Source organism: Cydia splendana, chromosome 19 (assembly GCF_910591565.1).
Source record: "Cydia splendana chromosome 19, ilCydSple1.2, whole genome shotgun sequence".
Lineage (NCBI taxonomy): Eukaryota > Metazoa > Arthropoda > Insecta > Lepidoptera > Tortricidae > Cydia > Cydia splendana.
The window spans coordinates 16,817,388-16,838,189 of record NC_085978.1 but is presented as its reverse complement, the minus strand read 5'-3'; the positions used below and the strand labels follow the sequence as shown (position 1 = coordinate 16,838,189).

The 20,802-nt window shown below is 35.7% G+C and overlaps 1 protein-coding gene across 1 annotated transcript; it reads right to left on the bottom strand.

The window, feature by feature from the left end:
* Positions 1–1,097: 1,097 nt before the first annotated feature.
* On the bottom strand, positions 1,098–20,716 carry LOC134800143 (luciferin 4-monooxygenase-like). Its single transcript, XM_063772616.1, has 11 exons — positions 20,562–20,716; positions 15,936–16,106; positions 15,138–15,339; positions 14,156–14,330; positions 13,399–13,518; positions 12,921–13,095; positions 9,267–9,401; positions 3,115–3,246; positions 2,198–2,278; positions 1,707–1,853; positions 1,098–1,275 (listed from the first exon to the last, which is right to left on the bottom strand). Exons 2-11 carry the CDS (start codon positions 16,104–16,106, stop codon positions 1,117–1,119), a joined length of 1,497 nt encoding a protein of 498 aa, XP_063628686.1. The 5' UTR covers positions 20,562–20,716; the 3' UTR covers positions 1,098–1,116.
* Between the last annotated feature and the right edge of the window lie 86 nt (positions 20,717–20,802).

Sequence of the window (20,802 nt, the reverse complement as noted above, 5' to 3'; positions counted from 1 at the left end):
CGGTATTCAGTACTATCCCGTTTGCCTGGAACCAGTTCTGTAGGCTACGTTGGATTTGTATCAGCTCTTCCTCCATTAAGTTGACTTTCGCGTGCCTCACTCCCACGTGAGTGTCGTCAGCAAATAGAGTGACTTGTGCATAGTCTGGAATATTTGATGGTAAATCGTTAACGTATATCAGGAATAACACAGGGCCCAGAATCGAACCCTGTGGTATTCCGACATCATTGTTTTTAAATTCCGATTTGCTTGATCCAACCTGCACGATTTGACTACGTTCTTTCATGTACGATGACATTATATCTAAAGCTGTTCCATTAAAGCCGTAAAGCCTGTTCAGTATAGTAAAGTTGTAAAACTTAAGGAAAATACAAGTACCTGCTGCGAATTTGACAGTTGATATATTCGTAGCTAGCGCTGTATGGCTACGATTATATATAAAGTATATTATATGGTAGATTTGGTTGTCAAAGGTTAACGCATTCACTGCCAGGGGGCGTGGCCTAGGAACAAACTTGTATGACGGTGGACGCACATATGCGTCGGGGGTGACGCACATATGTGTTAAGGTTTGACAATCCAGTCCAACGACTTCAGCTGTCAATTACAAAAGGCACTTACTTATTTTCTTCATTATAATTGAACGAGATATTGTTTTGTTTAGGTCATCTGCTATTTCTGTCAACAGACCAGATCGATGGAACAAAGTCATATCATAACTTGATGGTATGCATTTTTTTTACAAAACACATGTCACTCCAGAGTCCAGCACTTAATATGCTTTACTGGGCCCCTCATAGCCTGTCCGTTTAAGATATCAGTATCACTCACAGTTGACTGCTTGTTGTATATCCTCTCTTGTAACACCGCACCCTTCTTGCAGAACCACAGCAGCGGCAGGCCCAGCGTCTGCGCCAACCACCACGCATTGCTGGACTCCTGGTATAGTGCCTATGACTACAAATCAGTGTCACTCGCAGTAGACTGCTTGTTGTATATCCTCTCTTGTAACAGTGCAGCCTTCTTGTAGAACCACAGCAGCGGCAGGCCCAGCGCCTGAGCTCACCACCACACATTGCTGGACTCTGGCATAGTACCAATGACTATAAATCAGTGTCACTCACATTTGACTACTTGCTGTACATCCTCTCTTGTAACACCGCACCCTTCTTGTAGAACCACAGCAGCGGCAGGCCCAGCGTCTGCGCCAACCACCACACATTGCTGGACTCCTGGTATAGTGCCTATGACACTCTCGATTTCTTCTGGATAAACCTGCATGGGACCAATTAATATTGTTATTATACTAATGCCTTGTGCAAAAAGACAAATTGTTTAGACAAAATATGAAAGTAATTAATGTTTGATCAATGGGCGTAATGATCATAATTACTTCAAACAGTTTTTTTTTTATGTCAGGCATATCCAGAAAATGGCGTTTTTTCGGACACGTGCTCCGTAGACCGGACATCCATCAGGCCAAGCAGGGTCTCCGCTAGCATTCGGTTGGCAGTAGACGGTCGGGTGGCCTAGTACTACATCGAGGCAATCAGTTGAGAAGGAGGCTGGCTGAATTGGATTCGGCTGGAGGCCTGGAAAGAGCTGTAAGTAGCCGCTCAAGATCGCGACAAATGGAGAATTCTTCTGCGAGCCCTATGTGCCTAATGAGGGACAAGAGGAATGCATCATCATTGTAATTTACTAACATGGTGGTTCAAATATTTGAAGCTCAGCTTAGTTCTGTTGACGAAAAAAAGCTTTTCCTCCTCATCCCTGTAGAAAACGTCTCCAGTCTTCAGCCATCCGTCTGGAGTGACGCTCTCGCGGTAGGCTGCCTCATTGTTTAGGTAACCCTGTTAACAATAAGTTTGTTGTAAAAGAAAGGCGCCATTAATTTATTACGTAAGACGTTTTTGCCAATTATTGACACCCTCCCCCTGTTTAATATTTATTACGTTGGAAAGTTTTTCTTTATCGTTCATCTTTACGTAAAAATTTCATTAGTCCAGGGGCTCAAAACTTGGAAAGTGGACTGCCAGTGGAACATCTCTGATAATAGGTTTTCAAATTATAATCTTAAAGTACCTAGGTATTAGTATTGTTTTTTACGACTGTAAAACTAAACTAGAATTTAATGAAATCGAGCATGCCAAAAGTATTTAATTCTAAACTGTATGTTAAAAATAAGTATGTTTACCTTCAGGAGACATCTGCCCTTTAGATACAATTCTCCTTTTTCATAAGGGGCTTTGACTATTTCACCTTTTTCGTTGATTAACTGAAATATAAAATTAACAGATTAGGACTTAGTTTCCAAACAAATAAAATAGGTAAGTATCACCTGTAATTTTCAATATTTTGGAATTCTAAGTTGCAGTTTTTGATATAAAAATCTTTGTTTCAATTATATTCAATAATCAATCTATTATAAAGCTACTATACCTACTTATATGTTTCTTAGCGTAAAAGCCATTTTTAGTGAAAACGCTAAACTAGTTTTCCGTGTCGTCTCGGTGTATACTAGTTTTAACTGGAATTTTTCAGTCAAAATCATGACTATATTTGTCGCAAATAGGCCAATTTGAACGTAGACTGATTTCAGAATCACATCTAACTGATTTTATTCAGCTATCGTGCATTTCACATTTACCTACATGCACTTATATTAGCGTGAGCGAGACGCACTACAACTAAATAATATGATTCAAATATCATTCTGACATCAGTGTACGTTTGAAAATGCCTTGGTTAAAACAAGTTTTCACTAATTATTAATTTAGTATCTGGGAGACCGAGCTTTGCTCGGAAAACATATAAAAACTAAAACAATGCGCATTTTCCCAGAGATAACACCGATTTACTGCCCCTGAAAATCCCCATATAGCAAATTTCATCGAAATCGTTAGAGCCGTTTCCCCGAAATACATATATATATAAATATATAAAAACAAGAATTGCCCGTTCAAAGGTATTAGATAGATAGATAAGTCGGCGCCGTCGACTGGACAGAAACGGCTTTGGACAGAGAAGCATGGCGGTCTTTGGTGTCGGAGGCTAAGATCCACTTCCGTTCGTAGCGCCAAGTAAGTAATTATTTTGCTTCATTTGACTTACCCTGTAATCGAGGATGTTGCTGATTTGCCCTACGGAGTGGAGTGGGGTGCCGAGTGGACCTCCTGCCACGAATCCGTGGGCCTCCGTCATACCGTACCCGTTTAGCAGACAACCTGGCGCTGGCAGCTTATCCTTCAATTACATAACAGTAGTTCATAACCATACGTCTCACTCCACCGGGCATTTTGCGGGTGTCATTGGTAAGGTTCACAAATCAATTTTTGAGTTGTCAGAATAAAGTATTTGTACTTAGTATTTGTTACCTAGTATTTGTAATGTGCAATTCCAAAGGCTGCTATTTAACTGATCACCAGATTTAGTAAAATTTAATACCAAAAAAATCTATTTTACCACCCTAAAATCATGAATGATCACCAAAATTATAACACCATTTTAATGTGAAATGATAACCAATTTTATTACATTTTACTATCCTTTTAAAGGAAATGATACCAAACTAATCATTATTAACCCAAAAATAGTCAATGATTACCAAATTTCAAACCCCATTTTAATGTGAAATGATAACCAAATTTATACATCTTGCTATCCTATTAAAGAAAATGACAACAAAATAATCATTGTAAACCCAAAAATAGTAACTGACCACCAAAATTAGAACTACATTTTAATGTAAAATGATAACCAAATTTTTAAATCTTGCTATCCTACTAAAGCAAATGACTCCAAAATAATCATTGTAAACGCAAAAATAGTAAATGATCACAAAAATTGTAACCAGGGACCGTATAACCGGTTTTATTAAATACCTGTATAAAAACTGTCAAACGAATACCGGTTGAAATGTTATACCTATATTCGCATTAGAGGTATTGCTGTCATTCCGTTTTTGTCTTTATCGCTATTTGTACACTAATTGACATAATGAAATACCGGTATTCATTAATACCTCAATAATAACAGGTATTCAGTATACCGGTAATGGTTTTCGTATTTAATACCGGTATTCATTGCACTTGATCAAAGAGTAACCAAAAACTTTGCGACAAGAGGTTAAAGTTGTTGTTAAGTCCTCATGCCAAAGACATATGTAACTTACTATCTATTCTTTTTGCTCATGCTTATATTGATCGCTGTACAAGCGAAAGATTTCATGATTTAACCACGAGCGTAGCAAGTGGTTCGAAATCTGTAAAATTCAGCGTTGCGACCGTTTCAAGGCACGAGGTTAATGAATGAATTAATGAAAATAATTAATCCCAGAAAACATTTCCATATGAAATATGAGCGCCGCGCCGCCAAAATTTTCGCGCCGCCGCCACCGCCAAAATTCTGCGCTATCGGCGTGGCATCGGCGTGACCTTGTTAGATACTAGAGTCTGTCTAAGCTAACTTTGCACCGATTTGAACAGAACAAAGTGAGGGAGTGTTATTATAATATAAACGTCATATTTTCATAGAACTTTGACATTAACGATGATATTTACACACGTTGTCGTTGCAAATGCTATGCAGATTAGTTTGATCGGGAATTTATTGCTTTTATATAACGTGCTAACAAATTAGGTACCGATATTTTAAGAGATGGTACTTTATATACTTAAAAACAATTAACTTTAAATAGAAATCAAGAAAACTTTTCATATCATATTTTTGTTTTATTTACCGAACAAAAATATAAATTAAAATTATATCTAAAAATAATCATTACGTGCATTTAACCACATAAAGAAAAAAATACATAGAGTGCTCACTCAGAAAAGTCTAATGCTCAACAACTTTCAGCGAATATTAAACAAGGATTAACTGGAACTTTATTTTCAACTCCTTCTGCTTTAATATAGTAGTAGTAGTAGTAGTAAAACACTTTATTGTACAAAAATCAAAACAAAACAGGAAAAATAACATTCGTCATTAGTATAAAGGCGAACTTATGCCTTTAAGGGATCTCTTCCAGTTAACCTTTGAGCAATATTAGTTGTAAATAGTTGTTCAATACAATTTTTGAGACATTTTTGAAATTAATATTCTTTTTAGGGTTCCGTATTTCGTACCAATATCAAGTTGATATCAACTGCAAAAAAGTTTCTTGAAGGGGTTTTTATAGGCTTTTAATATCGTACATTTAAGTCACATTCACTCATTGATTCATTCATACTATTTTTGCGATTAGTAGGTGGTCTGTGCGAGCAGTGTGTGTAATCATTCACCTCTCCTGGCGATACGTACATATAATAACTATTATATTTGACTATAGCTACCCGCACTGACTTCGCACGGATTACACAAAACCTTAACAAATTGTACACCTAAACTAAAGCTTCCTCAAAAATCTTTCTATTGATAGCTGAAATCCGCATGAAAATCAGTTGAGTAGGTTTTGATTTGAGTTCATCGTGAACATATATTCATATAGTTACAGACAGACGCGGCGGGGGACTTTGTTTTATAAAGTGTAGTGAATTAGTGATAGATTCAATTAACAGTAACCTCACAATATAAAGAGATGTTCATTATGCTGCTTATCTACAGTTAATGCCCTGAAAAACTTTTTTCCTACCATAATTCAATAAATTAAATGAATTAAGGTTTGAATTCTCTTCGCATAAACCAAGTTTTCAAGGCTACGCCGCCGATTCGCCGCCACCGCCAACCAATTTTGACCGGCGAACCGCCGCCGGCTAAAGGCCTAGCCTTGGGGGGCGCTAGACGTGCGCGCCGGTCGAAAAAAATTGGGTGGCGGCGCGCCAGAAAAAAATCCACGGCGGCGGCGTGGAATTTTTCAACTTTTCAATATTAAGACGTATAATGAAAAGCCATGCTTAACCCTTAAATCGACAAGGGAAAAAAATCTCAAAAAACTGTGTTAAGTATCATTTTTTTGGTGTTATTATCTTATTATGTGGTTGTTTATTGTAGAAAAATCATGAAAAAAATCTATTTATAATAGTTTCGAAAAAAACATAGGTATGTCAAATATGTTTGATGTTGCCAGTCGGTGTAAATAAAAAGATACGCCGCATAATGAAAAGACGTCTAGTATTTTGGACGTTGCCTAGTTAGTATACAGTACTTTATATGCATAAGGTTTTTTTTGTCAAATTCATGTTTTTTTTAAATAAATATAGAATAATTGCATTTTTAATTACAAATACACTTACTGATAATGTCAACTTATGTTATGAACTAAAGTAAAACCTATTATTTTTATATTTTTCCAAAAGCTTTATAGCTCGTAGGTGGTAAAATTTTACCAGTAATTGGCGTCATTTTATTAACATTAAATCAAACTTAGCGGGGTATCGTAGGATGCAGCAACATCTGAGCAATGGTATACAACAATGCATGCAATTTTATCAATATTTTCGTAAGAAATTTCTCAAATGAAATCGGGTCTGTCTCTTGATGTCTTGATGAACGCACAGGAAAAAAAAACCGTAATAATATTTTTTTATCTATTTGGTTCATTACGTTGCAATACGACAAGTAATGACTTTTTAAAAGGTTTTGAAACACCTAAAATCCCTCTGTTTAATTCATATTCATATTCATAAAAACTACCAGAAAACGTGATAATTTTACTCTTCGCATACTTGGCACTAGTGCCCTGTAATCGACAACGGTTAAAACACTGGACATTATACTTTGTAAATGTGTTTTACCCATAGGTACATGGTACATACAACACATTTTTATGTAAATCGTACTGCCACATAATAAATAGTTAGTATGGTGTTGGTGCGACATAAAATAGTAGAAATTAAATTATATGACCAAAAAATTTCCGTAAGTACGTAATTATTGCCATGTTTAAGTAAGTATTTTACGTCAAAAATGTGAGAGTTACGTAGGAAGTGGCGCCTATTTCAACTATTTCTTATCGGACCTACCTATTACATATTTTAACGCTGCATAATACTGTCTTATAAAAAATATTCGGCGCGCATTTTAATTTACCGGCGGCGGCGGCGGCGCGCGGACTCCTTATGGCGGCGGCGCGCACGTCTAATCGGCGCTCATATATTTGAGATTATAAACTACATACGTAATAAAATACAATTAAATCAACAAAAAAAAAACAATTAAATGAATCAAATGAACGCTATTAAATATTTATCATTCAAAATCATCACCTAACAGCTAATTTTACCAGCCAACATGAAAACGGGCATTCTAAGATCCGGATCTTAAGTATTTACAACTTTACAAGCGGGCCGGACAACGTCCTTGACGAGTAGCGAAGGAACGAATCGTGGTACTACTACAACCGGTATTGGCACTTACTTATTACCGGTAATAGCTTTAGGAGTAAACTATCGAATAGTGGTATTTGTTGTCAATTGGCTAAACCGATAACACTATTGAATACCGGTATTCGAATACCTCTATTCGGAGCTTAAGTGATATAAATACCCAAATTCAAATAACACCGGTTATACCTCAATAATAACCTGTAGTCAGAATACCGGTAACGGTCCCTGATTGTAACCACATTTTAATTAAAAATGTGCAAATATTTAATATATCGTTATTATCCTATTAAATTAATTAATCCACTTCGTCACCTTTTTCTAGTAGCATTTTATTTCTGTAACAGTCGCAGTTCTAACCTAACCTAACCCACTTTTCTAGTAGCATTTTGTTTCTGTATGGGTCGCAGTTCAAACCTAACCTAACCCACTTTTCTAGTAGCATTTCTTTTCTGTAAGGATCGCAGTTCAAACCTAACCTAACCCACTTTTCTAGTAGCATTTCGTATCTGTAAGGGTAGCAGTAGAAACTTAACCTAACCTACTTTTCTAGTACCATTTCGTTTCTGTAAGGGTCGCAGTGCCTAACCTAACCTAACCCACTTAACTGATAGCAGTTTAACTTACTTTTCTAGTAGCATAACGAAATGCTACTAGAAAAGTAGATTAGGTTAGGTAGATATGCGGTGCGGGCAAACGGGGGGTTGAGCGGGAGGGGCTAGTAATTTTGGCATCAGTTTACTTTATTTGGTAATATGTATACATTTTTTGGTAATCATAGTGGTTTATTTAGGTGAAAATATCGCATTAATTTGGTCTTCAAGATTTGGTGATCATTAATGATTTTTGGTGATCATTCAATATATTTGGTATTTGAATACAATTTGAAGTGCAGTCGTAATTAAAATGGTGGTACTTTTGTATTTTTAGGCCTTATTGTTTTGGTGTTCAGTATTTTTTTTGGTAAGCATGATTTTTTTATTTAGGGTACCAAAGTATTTTTTGGTGGTCATTATATTTGTAGCCAATTCCAAATACCTTAGCAACTAAAGTTATACGTTAGTTAGGTAAGTATCTATTTTTTTATAATTATCCATTCAATTTTAAATAAAAAATAAGGTTGAATAATACGTAGTAAGTATATTTGATATAACAGCTTCATCATCATCATCATTCAGCCTATATACGTCCCACTGCTGGGCACAGCCCTCCTCTCACTCGCAAGAGGGCTTGGGCTATAGTCCCCACGCTGGCCCAATGCGGATTGGGGGCTTCACATACACCTTTTGAATTTCTTCGCGGATGTATGCAGGTTTCCTCACGACGTTTTCCTTCACCGAAACGCAAATGGTAAATATCAAATGATATTTCGTACATAAGTTCCGAAGAACTCATTGGTACGAGCCAGGATTTGAACCCGCGACCTCCGGATTGAAAGTCGGACGTCATATCCACTCGGCCACCACCGCGATATAACAGCTTACTTAAGCATATTATGCGAATATATTATTAATATTTTTTCCAAATTTTTGGCCGTATAGGTTCTTCGTCATGTCAGCTATTTATTTGTTTTTTTAAGTAGCCACTTAAATGGACTTATCACTTCAGAGTATTTACACATTTAAGATTGATACATGACAACGGGTATGTTACAAATACTAAGTAGGACAGACTGGTACATATACTCGTAAGTTAAGATTTTTTTTAAACCTTAACCAACCTGCCCAAACTGCCCGCTGGAGTGCGACGTATGTTCATAACATTACGGCGCCGGCGTAATCACTAACGGCCCGATTCGAACTTTAATATTTGTCAGAAATTAGCTCTAGATACGCTATGGATCGGATATGCCAGTGTCAAAAGTGACATCTTACATCATTACTGAAATTCCGATTTGGGCCCTGTTTGGCCCACTCTATTTTTAAAAGGAAAGTCCTTTACCTGTAAGGGAGCAAGCATATCAGGTGAAAATGACGAGCCTCCGACGTACAACCTGTCGAATGACGACAGCTGGTCTTGTGTGGCTAAGTGTCCTAGTGGAGTGGCTAGTGATGGTCCGATTATGGCCCATGTCGCCTAAAAAATAATTACAAAATGTTTCTTAGTCATGAAGTTAAATCAGAAGTGATCGAATAAGTAACAGCTTAGAATTTTAACAGTCGTGAGACATAATAATATAATACTAATTTTACGGTTTAAACTCACGTGTTTTAGTTACTCGCGCGACATGTTTCGGAGAGCCTAGGTCTCGTAGGCGATGCGGCGCACAGCAACACACGAAGCGCGGCCGTATTGAACGCTACTTGCACTGTTAGTGCTTGAAAAAGGAGACCTAGGCTCTCCGAAATTTAGTTTAACATTAGAGTATCAGGTTGCTCTGTGCAAACCTTAAATCTAAACCTTAGATGTTTGTAGAAAGCTCATATAAAGAAACCGTTGTTACGGTTTGAAACTGGTTTGGATACGACCTGAACGATCGTCTTAGAGATTGGACTGATTGGTGTTCATCTCACGTTCGAATTTCACTCAATTTTACGTGCAATCAGCGTGTCGAGTGATCTAAAAGTTCTTGTCAAAATAAGATTAAAATCATGTTTTTTTTTTAATGCAGAATCGGGCTCTTGGTCTTTGCGTTAATGATAAGTGTCCGATTAAAATTTAATTCAATGATATTCGTCGTCTAGGATATAATTATACCTAAATTACAACAAAAATATAGGTAGATATTTCAAAAGTAAAACGAGATCTATATCTGCGAGAAAATCGAATAAAGTGACTATTTTCAATATCACTCTTTTTCTAGAACGCCACTACTAAATGTTCATCAAGAGTATCAAGATCCTTCATGAAATTACAAAGAGTACGCGCTTACACTTATTTGAATTTTTAGGAGATCTAACTCTGAAGACTAACTTGAATAAGTAATGGCTTCTCGAGGATGCTTTATTTAAAACGGGATCCCTTTGTTTCCCATAAACTTATTGTTTCGAATTTCGATAGGCAGAAATTGATATCCATATAATTTATGGACATAAACATGAAAAGTCATAATTTTTGTTAAGTATAACGTTTCATAGTTCTAATGTTAGACATCTATAATATTAAACGCTATAATCACAAAAGTTATAAAATTGATGAGTATAACATTCAAAGGTATATCAATAATTATTCAGAAATATTTTAAGGCATATATTTTATCGGACTAATGGTCGTTAATCATATCGTTTTAATGTCATCCCTTTGTTTCCCATAAACTTACTGTTTCGAATTTCGATAGTCAGAAAACGATATCCTCTAATATTCTAATATTTAGGAGCTATAATATTAATCATTATGACTTTCAATAACTATGTCAAACAAAGGGACCCCCATTTTTAATGACTAAAGTGACTAAACCAAATCAATAACGTCCTTCATATAAAGAAAAAAGAAATCTCTTTCCTCAGGTAGGTTTGTTAGTTACCTTGTGTCCCTCAGAGCGGAAATAGGAGCCCCGCGAAGCGGGGCTCCGTCGACTTTTTGGCGGGACGAAATGGCTTAATAAGCTACATGAAAAATAAGAAATGGCGGGGAAATCTGTTTCCTCAGGTAGGTTCGTTAGTTACCTTGTGTCCCTCAGAGCGGAAATAGGAGCCCCGCGAAGCGGGGCTCCGTCGACTCGTTGACGGGGCGAAATGGCTTAATAAACTACATTAAAAATAAGAAATGGAGGGGAAATCAGTAAGCCAAATTTAAAATAATCCCCAGGTAGGTAGGCAAGCATGCAATTTGTATTGTTTAATTTTATAACTATTGACAATATGACTAATAAAAATTATGATGGAAAACGTTATGGTCTAAAAAAATCGGAACTTGAAATTTAGGGAATGCAATAGAGCCCCTACTTATCATTATAACCTGCGATAAAAGACCTTACAACGATTATTGTAAGCAAGTTTATTGCCTTCAACATTATGTAATGGTATAGCTTCCGGACTTTGAATATTATGAGTAACAGATTTTATGACTAACAATAATAATGACCTGCAAAAATCGGAACTGCAATTTATATTGTTAAAATTTATGACTATTCACAATGTGACTAATAAAAATTATGATGGAAAACGTTATGGACTGAAAAAATCGGAACAAAAAATTTATGGGAACCAATAGAGACCCGTGGAAATTACTTTTCTTTAATAAAGTGAGTCGCATTTATTCGAGATAGGGAATAGGGGATCCCTTTGTTTCCCATAAACTTATTGTTTCGAATTTCGATAGTCAGAAATTGATATCCATATAATTTATGGACATAAACATCAATAGTCATAATTTTTGTTAAGTATAACGTTTCATAGTTCTAATGTTAAACATCTATAATAGTAAACGCTATAATCACAAAAGTTATAAAATTGTTGAGTATAACATTCAAAGGTATATCAATAATTATTCAGAAATATTTTAAGGCATATATTTTATCGGACTAATGGTCGTTAATCGTATCGTTTTAATGTCATCTCTTTGTTTCCCATAAACTTACTGTTTCGAATTTCGATAGTCATAAAATGATATCCTCTAATATTCTAATATTTAGGATATTAGAGGATATAATATTAAACATTATGACTTTCAATAATTATGTCAAACAAAGGGCCATTTTTAATGACATCCTTCATATAAAGAAAAATGAAATCTGTTTCCTCAGGTAGGTTCGTTAGTTACCTTGTGTCCCTCAGAGCGGAAATAGGAGCCCCGCGAAGCGGGGCTCCGTCGACTCATTGGCGGGACGAAATGACTTAATAAGCTACATGAAAAATAAGAAATGGCGGGAAATCAGTAAACCAAACAATAAAACATCGGATTCCTCAGGTAGGTTCGTTAGTTACCTTGTGTCCCTCAGAGCGGAAATAGGAGCCCCGCGAAGCGGGGCTCCGTCGACTCGTTGGCGGGATGAAATGGCTTAATAAACTACATGAAAAATAAGAAATGGAGGGGAAATCAGTAAGCCAAATTAAAAAAAATCCCCAGGTACGTAGACAAGCATGCAATTTGTTTTGTTTAATTTTATAACTATTGACAATATGACTAATAAAAATTGTGATGGAAAACGTTATGGTCTAAAAAAAATCGGAACTTAAAATTTAGAGAATGCAATAGAGCCCCTACTTATCATTATAACCTGCAATAAAAGACCTTATAACGATTATTGTGACCAAGTTTATTGCATTCAATATTATGTAATGGTATACCTTCTGGACTTTGAATATTATGAGTAACAAATTATTAGGTAGGTCTCTTTTCATTGGGGTAGTTTAAGAGCACACCCGCGTCGAAATGGATGTGATGAACCCCAGAGAACTAGACCAGAGCCCAAGTGGGGTAGTGCCTCCACCTTACATAAAACTGCTGCCAAATAACACTAGACCCTACTCATAGTGTTGTGTTCCTGCCGGTGAGTACTAAGGCTGCCAGAGCTCAACGAGAGTGTGGAGTGATAAGGTCGGCAACTTCTCTGGAGTGGCAGGCGTACAAGGTTACAGAGACTGCTTACTATCAGGCGGGCCGTATGCTTGATTGCCTCCGACATAGTATTAAAAATGATTAAAGAACACATACTCGATATTTGCCCGCCAATTCTGCGATATACTCTGCTGAGATCTTCAACGGAGTCATCAGGATCGGGACCTGGTAGACGGGGAAGCCGGTCATGATGATGGTGTGGGTCAGCCACTGGCATGTAGACACCAGGAGCCCCATACCAGTCGGGCGAGGGAACTGGGTGTGATAGAACCTGAGGAAAAAGCTTTTACATCACATTGATGCCAATAATTATCTACACCGCGATAATGTCCTTTATAATGACAAAATGTTCATTCTGCGTTTTAGGTGCTGTAATTTATTTTATAAAAGGAGAAATTTTATAAAAGAGAATTTATCCATAATGTAACTTTGATTTCCAAGAATGTAGTTACTTTGTTTAAATGTCGCAACACAACCACTGATGCTTCATTCTAATAGCGAATATTGTTACAAGTGGCTATGCGTTCTTTCTTTTTTTCAACTTAAACTGTAAGGCTAATATGGGTATTCTTACCAACTGCTCGGCATCTGCATGATCATGCCTTCATGAGTGAGCATGGCAGCTTTCGGTACACCCGTGGAGCCGCTGGTGGGCTGAATTAAGGCCGTGGCATCCGGTCGCACTTCTGGTAGCCTGGATGTAAGAACAGTGGGAGGACATCACAATACAATATGGTAACTTATTTGTAAATTATGAAAAAAAACGAGTAAATTATTTGATACAACCGCAGACCAAAATAGGTGCCAATTTAAAGTGACGTTCGGATGTCAACTGCAGCTACATAATGGTAACATTCCATTTCTGACCGCAGCTGTACTACTGGTACTGAACACGTCGGTGTTATTGTCAATTTCCATAGTAAAATGAACAGTAGTGCAGCTGTCGTTGGAAATGGACTGTCACCATAAGGGTAACGTTTGGATGTCATCTGTAGCTGCATCACTGTTGCGGCGCCGTTGTTGCCGCCACTATATCTGTCAATTTCCTTGATCAAATTCGTGACGTGCGCTGCCTCATGGCCGCTGACCTTCATTCAGTTACTCATTAACAATTCTTCGGACATAGTATGCGGTCTCGGTACGCATGATGTGAAGAAAATGATTTTAGGCCGAACGAATGGCAAAACTGTTTGGGGTGGGACACGTAAGTACGAGATAGACAAACGCTAAGAAGAGTTCGGCACATTGCTTATGACCGCACGAAATGGAGACAAATTACATGGTCGCGATCCTCGGCAATGGTAACGAGAAAGAAGAAGAAGGATACTTACTGAAAACTGTCAACATCGTCACTACACCCCAGCGTTAATTTGTCTAACGATGAACCGTCGGCGACCACGACTCTGATGTCAGCTCCTTCCACCGCTTTTGTGGCGATATCGACTCGATCAGGCTCGCAGAAGATGATGTGGGGGCATACTAGGGGGAGGAACTGCTGGATTTCATCTGAGAATTAAATAATTAAGCTATACTCATGGACAAATTTAGAGGAACACGAAAAAAAGATGATCTGAAATTCGCCACATGAACTTTACTGTTGGTGTTGAGTGTTGGTACCTACAGTTGTTAGGTGTATAACTTTTTTGATGAATAAAGAGTAGTATTATGAGTACTACTACTAAACCATCACCAGAATAGATATCGTAAAAGTGCTGTTTGGCTCAACCTAGTTATCAAATATTTGCTCATTACGAATGAGATAACCGCAATAAACAATCAATTGTCAACATATTATTAGTAATAATAATATGTTGAAAATTGATTAATGTAAATTAACCGCTGGCATTATCGGTATAACGATTCACGTTATCATACAAAGGATAACGTGAACCTTGCATAAATAAACAGTTTAATAAATATAAAGTGTTACTGATGCGGTATTGAAATTTTAAAATCTTAACTTAATTTATAAGTGCCCTATCGTGCGTAATAGCACTTAACAGGTATTGAAATAAATAATTAAATAACATAATGGACATTTTTTTACGCGGGAATGGGTAGGGTCATTGCGCTAGTTTCCGTCCATGCTCTAGTTTTTGTCTACTTGAGGGATTAGCAAATAAAACATTTCATTTTTAAATTGCTACTTGCACGATATCTTTTTATGTAAATAGATATATTGTTTACACATTAAGGATTGCAATAACTCCAAATTTGTACAGCAACGTCGTTTTATATCCAAATTTCGTCAAGTGGACGAAAACTAGCGCTATGACCCTACATAATTATATGTTTGCCTAATAATTGACTCACATTCAGTAGATCGCGGCTCCATCATGAAAGGGACCACGCCAGCAAACAGCACAGCGTAGAACAGCGCAGACATTTGCTCAGTGTTCCGTAACATTATGATCACCTTCTCTGTCACACGATCGCTTTTCAAGGCGCGAGCGATAGAGACGGCGCGCTTAAGGATTTGCAAGTTGGTGAATTTTTCACCGGTTGCCCCATTGATCTGAAATAAACATTTTTATTAATTTTGGCAAATTTTCTAATATGTTGTAAAAAACATTGGACTGTGCGTTATGCTGCACTTTCTTTGGTACTTTTATTTTGATATTGGAGTTAAAAAAATACTTAAATTTTGAAACTTTACTAGTTTTTTTATAAAGCATTTTGCTCATTTTCTGTCCATTTAACTGGAATGTGTTATAAAATTTAAAATAAAATGAGTTTTCAAAAGTAATTACAGCGTTCGCCAATACCTACATTACAATCTTAACAGTACAATAAGTATACCTGTACGGTTACCATCAGTGTGTCACTGACATAAACGCCGTCGAGAACGTAATTTACTTTCTATACATCTCGCTCGCACTCGCATATTAGTGCAAACGGGATGTATAGAAAGTAAATTACGTTCTCGACGGCGTTTATGTCAGTGACACACTGATGGTAACCGTACTAAGGTATTTAATAACTTAAGAGGTTACACCGCGGCCGCTTCTTCATAAAAACGTAGTCCTCATTTTCCTTCATGGATATTGACATTATGGAAGATGTTTTAATATAATTATTTTGATGTATAGTCGTAAAATAAAAAAACATTACTGTATGTATTTCATCCGGACTGTTTTTCATGCAGTAAAACAGGACCTCAGCCAGATTGACCCCCTCCCTGCTCTTGGCCCTTGTGCCGCCATTTTGAATTATTGAGTCCAGCACACCGTCCAGGTATAGTTGGGACTGCCGTGGACTACCTCGCTCCACGGCGTAAGACATCTAGGGAACAGAAATTAAAATTAATCTACCTGTAATGCAATGCTATCACCGTTTTAACATATAGGTCTGTAATCTGTATACTTCACACTGCTGGGCAAAGTTCTCTACTATGAAACCTTTGGGCCATACGGCCCGATTCGAACTTTAAGATACGTCAATTAATAGGTCTAGAAACGATATGAATTAGATAATAAACGATATATTTTTGTACCCTTTTTCTGCAAATGAATTAGATAATATGCCAGTGTGAAATGTGACGTTTCTTCAAACAAAAACATCACTTTTGACACTGACACATCTAATCCATATCGTTTCTAGATCTATTAATAAACGTATCTTAAAGTTCGAATCGGGCAGATAGTCCTTATGGTAGTCTAATAAAGTATGTACGTTCAAAGAACACTTTTTTCCATGAATATGCAGCTTCCTAACAATGACTTCCTTCATTGATAAGGTATACATTAATAGTACCGTGAAAACATTGTAACTGATCGAACTCAGCGTAAAATTATCTCTGCTCTGAGTAATAAATAAGGGCATGACCTATCTGAGTCAATAATCAAAAATTTCACAAACATTTCTCTTTCATTGTAAGTATTAATTCGACATCCTTTCAATAATGTAAAAGGTCTCTAACGAGGATGATTACCGAATTATATTATCTAAGTACTGCCCCGTTACACAATAACACCGAACAGTTGGAAAACCAGTTTAAATTTCAAACTTATTACACTAGAATACGGTTCATAATAGAACGTGGAACCAAAGGTTGAACGACTATATATATGTATGCATAAATAACAACATGTAATCCATAACCACAAAGTAACCTTTAATTATTCCTACCTAATATTATAAATATGATAGTAACTTTGTCTGTCTGTGACTAATTTAGATGAAATTTGGTATGGAGATAGTTTGATTCCCGGGAAAGGACTTAGGGTAGTTTCATCCCGAAAATCATTCCTTAAGTTAGTGAAAAGGGGAGGAATTTCCTACGGAACACGGAAATGGAAGCCTTTTCTACGAAGACTAACGCCCTGATCCATGTCGTATCCTTATCAAATTTATGACGCATCTTAAAGTTCGAATGAGACCTTTAGTCGCTGATAGAAGTTATTAATAAATAATGCCATTTATAACACCGATTAAATTATCGATGTCATTTAGGTCATTAGCACTCAGTAAAGTCATTTTCCTGGTCATTAGACTGAATAATAAAACTTTCTTTAAAAAGCATTAATTTGATGGTGAGATCATTACAAGGGGTTTAAATTAACAAGCTGAAGTGTAGATGTTTGCCTATGGTACCTATTAGGTATATTATTTGGAGGTTTAAAATAAAGAGACATTGCATAAAATAATTACCTTAAACAAATGAAGTTATATTTTATAAATAAAATAATTTCATTGCTCTTAGTCGTAAAGATATTTTTTATTTAATTACAGGATTTTGAAATATTATAAGTACCTACCCCATCAGGCCAAAACTCTTGGTGTACTCTCTTTGAGGTTTTTAACCTTATTTTGGTACAGGATGATTGTACCATTTGTACCTACGCATCTGTACATGGCGGGAAGAAGTTGATAACTGGAGATATAAAACTGAAGAAATATTGACTCAAAATATTGAGGTTCAAATTTCTTCAATGATGGGGAAATGGATATTCCAATGTATGTTCTTCTATAATTGTGATTTTTTTGACATTTAGATTTTATTCTAGAAACATTCTAGACTAGTATTTATTATACAATTTTTATATTTGAAGATCCTTTTGCGAAATTCTTAGTATTAAATTTTATCTGTATAATAAATAATAATTCAATGTTATGGAATAATATTGCTATGATATTTAGCTTAAGATAATATAGTTATACTAATACCTACTATTCATAAGTGCTTGTTGCTAGGCCTACATGAATAAACTATATTTGAACTTTGAACTTCAATTATATTTCGAGTTATCAACTTCTTCACGTCGTGTACCGATTTCAAGTAATTAAGTAACAATAAGTACACATTAGAATCGATTAAATTAATGATACTGAACGTAATGAGCACATATTGTTTGCAATAATACGAGTACAGTGAGCTGCGAAATTGCATGGCGAAATTATGAATGAATTCATTGATAAAGTCACCGTGTACTTTTACGGATTTAGCAAAAAGGTACTTAAATATTAATATTTGAACTTATTTTTACCGTAAAAAGACTTACTCATAAAATCACAAATAAATAAGTTTTTGGCAAAAACCCAATTAGCAAAATCACGCTAACAACAGTCTCTAGACTACAATTTTGTCGCTCTTATATTGATTTTATATCATCGTATAAGCCCGGGTTTGGGCACAAAGCATAAGCGTATTTATTTTAATATCGTTCTAATATCAGTCTAATTGAATGTTGTTTGCATTCACAGTAATCTTTTTCAAAACTATATTAAGCTGCTTTAGGCTAATATCGCTTTTACGTAAGTATCTTGTAAGCCTACATAGGCTTATATTGGTCGAACGTAAGTATCTTGTAAGCCTACATAGGCTTATATTAGTCGAACGTTAGAATCTTGTAAGCCTAAATAAGCTTATTTTGGTTTGAAACATTCTATTTGTGAAGTATAAATATACGGGTGAAATTAACTGCAACGTGACAAAAACATATTAGTGTAAGTGTTTATCAAACTTTTTATGAATTATGTTTAAATATAATAACGTGCTGTTTATCATCGTCTGTTTATGTTTCAGGGTAAGTATTCACATATTCACATGGGAAAATATTATTTATTGTAAAGTAGACCCTGTTTTACACTTCAAACTTCATGCGCCTACTCAAATATGGTGTTTGAATATTTTTATAATTATTTTATTTCTTTATTTTGTATTGATAGTCAGCCATTGATGTAGGTGTATTTTTCAAGCGCACTATTAGAGTATTTTAAGCATTCTGAATACAAATGATGTGGCCATGTTGAATAAATAACGGTTCCTTGCTTTACTTATACTAACAATAGTGTTCCCAAAAACGATTTAGGATCAAACCATCTTATATTGATCTTCTCTTTTGTGATATAAGTGTCTTGATCTTATATCACTCTAATATCTTACTAAAGTGCTGCTGTTGATCTTATTATAGCTTTAGTAAAATCAGAAAAGTACGTACTTACAGTGTTCTTATGCTATGTTGATATTAGTCTTACATTCTTACAATAGCATTTAGAAATCTAATATACAATCAAATGAACTAAGAGAATGAGGATATAAGACCAGGTACTCTCAAGTTCAATGAGACTTCGTAAATGTTGTTGTAAGAGCAAGAGGCTTATAATAGTATTATGCTATGTTGATATTAGTCTTACATTCTTATAATAGCATTTAGAAAGTCTAATATAAGATCAAATGAACTAAGAGAATATGGATATAAGACCAGGTACTCTCAAGTTCAATGAGACTTCGTAAATGTTGTTGTAAGAGCAAGAGGCTTATAATAGTATTATGCTATGTTGATATTAGTCTTACATTCTTATAATAGCATTTATAAAGTCTAATATAAGATCAAATGAACTTAGAGAATGTGGATATAAGACCACGTACTCTCAAGTTCAATGAGACTTCGTAAATGTTGTTGTAAGAGCAAGAGGCTTATAATAGTATTATGCTATGTTGATATTAGCCTTATTTTCTTATAATAGCATTTAGAAAGTCTAATATAAGATCAAATGAACTTAGAGAATGTGGATATAAGACCAAGTATTCTCAAGTTCAATGAGACTTAGTAAATGTTATTGTAAGAGCGAGAGGCTCATAATAGTATTATGCCATGTTGATATTAGTCTTACATTCTTATAATAGCATTTAGAAAGTCTATTATAAGATCAAATGAACTTAGATAATGTGGATATAAGACCAGGTACTCTCAAGTTCAATGAGACTTAGTAAATGTTATTGTAAGAGCGAGAGGCTTATAATGGTATTATAAAATGCTCTTATATACATATATAAGACCAGGTAATAAGACTAAACTTACTAAAGTGCGTATTAGCTTGTCTAAGACTAATATAAGAGCGATGATAAGTTCAAAACAAAAATAAGAGCGCTATAAGCTCACTACTCTTATAAAGTGCGCAATCTGAGACTTTTTTGCTAGTTGGGAAATAATTTTGGGTACAAGCTTTTATTGCTTTCCACATGCAACTACTTAATACTCATCGAGACCAGTATAAAAACCCCAAACACAATTGGTTGTGTTGTTGTATCACAGAGCTCTAACTGCCACCGAGAGGTGGCCGACAGGAGTCTCCATCATGAGATCAGCTCGATGGTACCATAATATTACATTGTCACCCAACTTTCAGCTTCATCAGAAACCGGGGACTGGGTCAAATTAAACTTGCAAGATTTGATTACATAAAGATAACGGGACAGGTGAAAGTAAATGAAAGCTTGTAAATATGACTTACTTTTCGCTCAAATGGACACCTTTTCTGCACTCTGCCTAATCGACAAATTACACTTAACCAAAGAATTTATTTACAAATCTCGAACAATAATAAACAACGACTTTCACTGATATGAAACGTCAAATTAGACTCAAATCTTTTATTTGGGGCTCTCCGTTGAACAAAACCGCAATGAACACTTAGTAGGAAATAAATGTGCATCTAGTTAGCACTCGTTGATCATCTCAGAGCAGTTCACGGC

Excerpts from the sequence above, each read along its gene's own strand:
- LOC134800143 (XM_063772616.1), bottom strand. The coding sequence starts at position 16,106 with ATGTCTTACGCCGTGGAGCGAGGTAGTCCACGGCAGTCCCAACTATAC. Across the intron at positions 9,402-12,920 it reads AATTGGCGGGCAAATATCGA|GCGACATGGGCCATAATCGG; the intron begins GTATGTGTTCTT and ends ATTATTTTTTAG. Across the intron at positions 3,247-9,266 it reads ATATGCTTGCTCCCTTACAG|GATAAGCTGCCAGCGCCAGG; the intron begins GTAAAGGACTTT and ends ATGTAATTGAAG.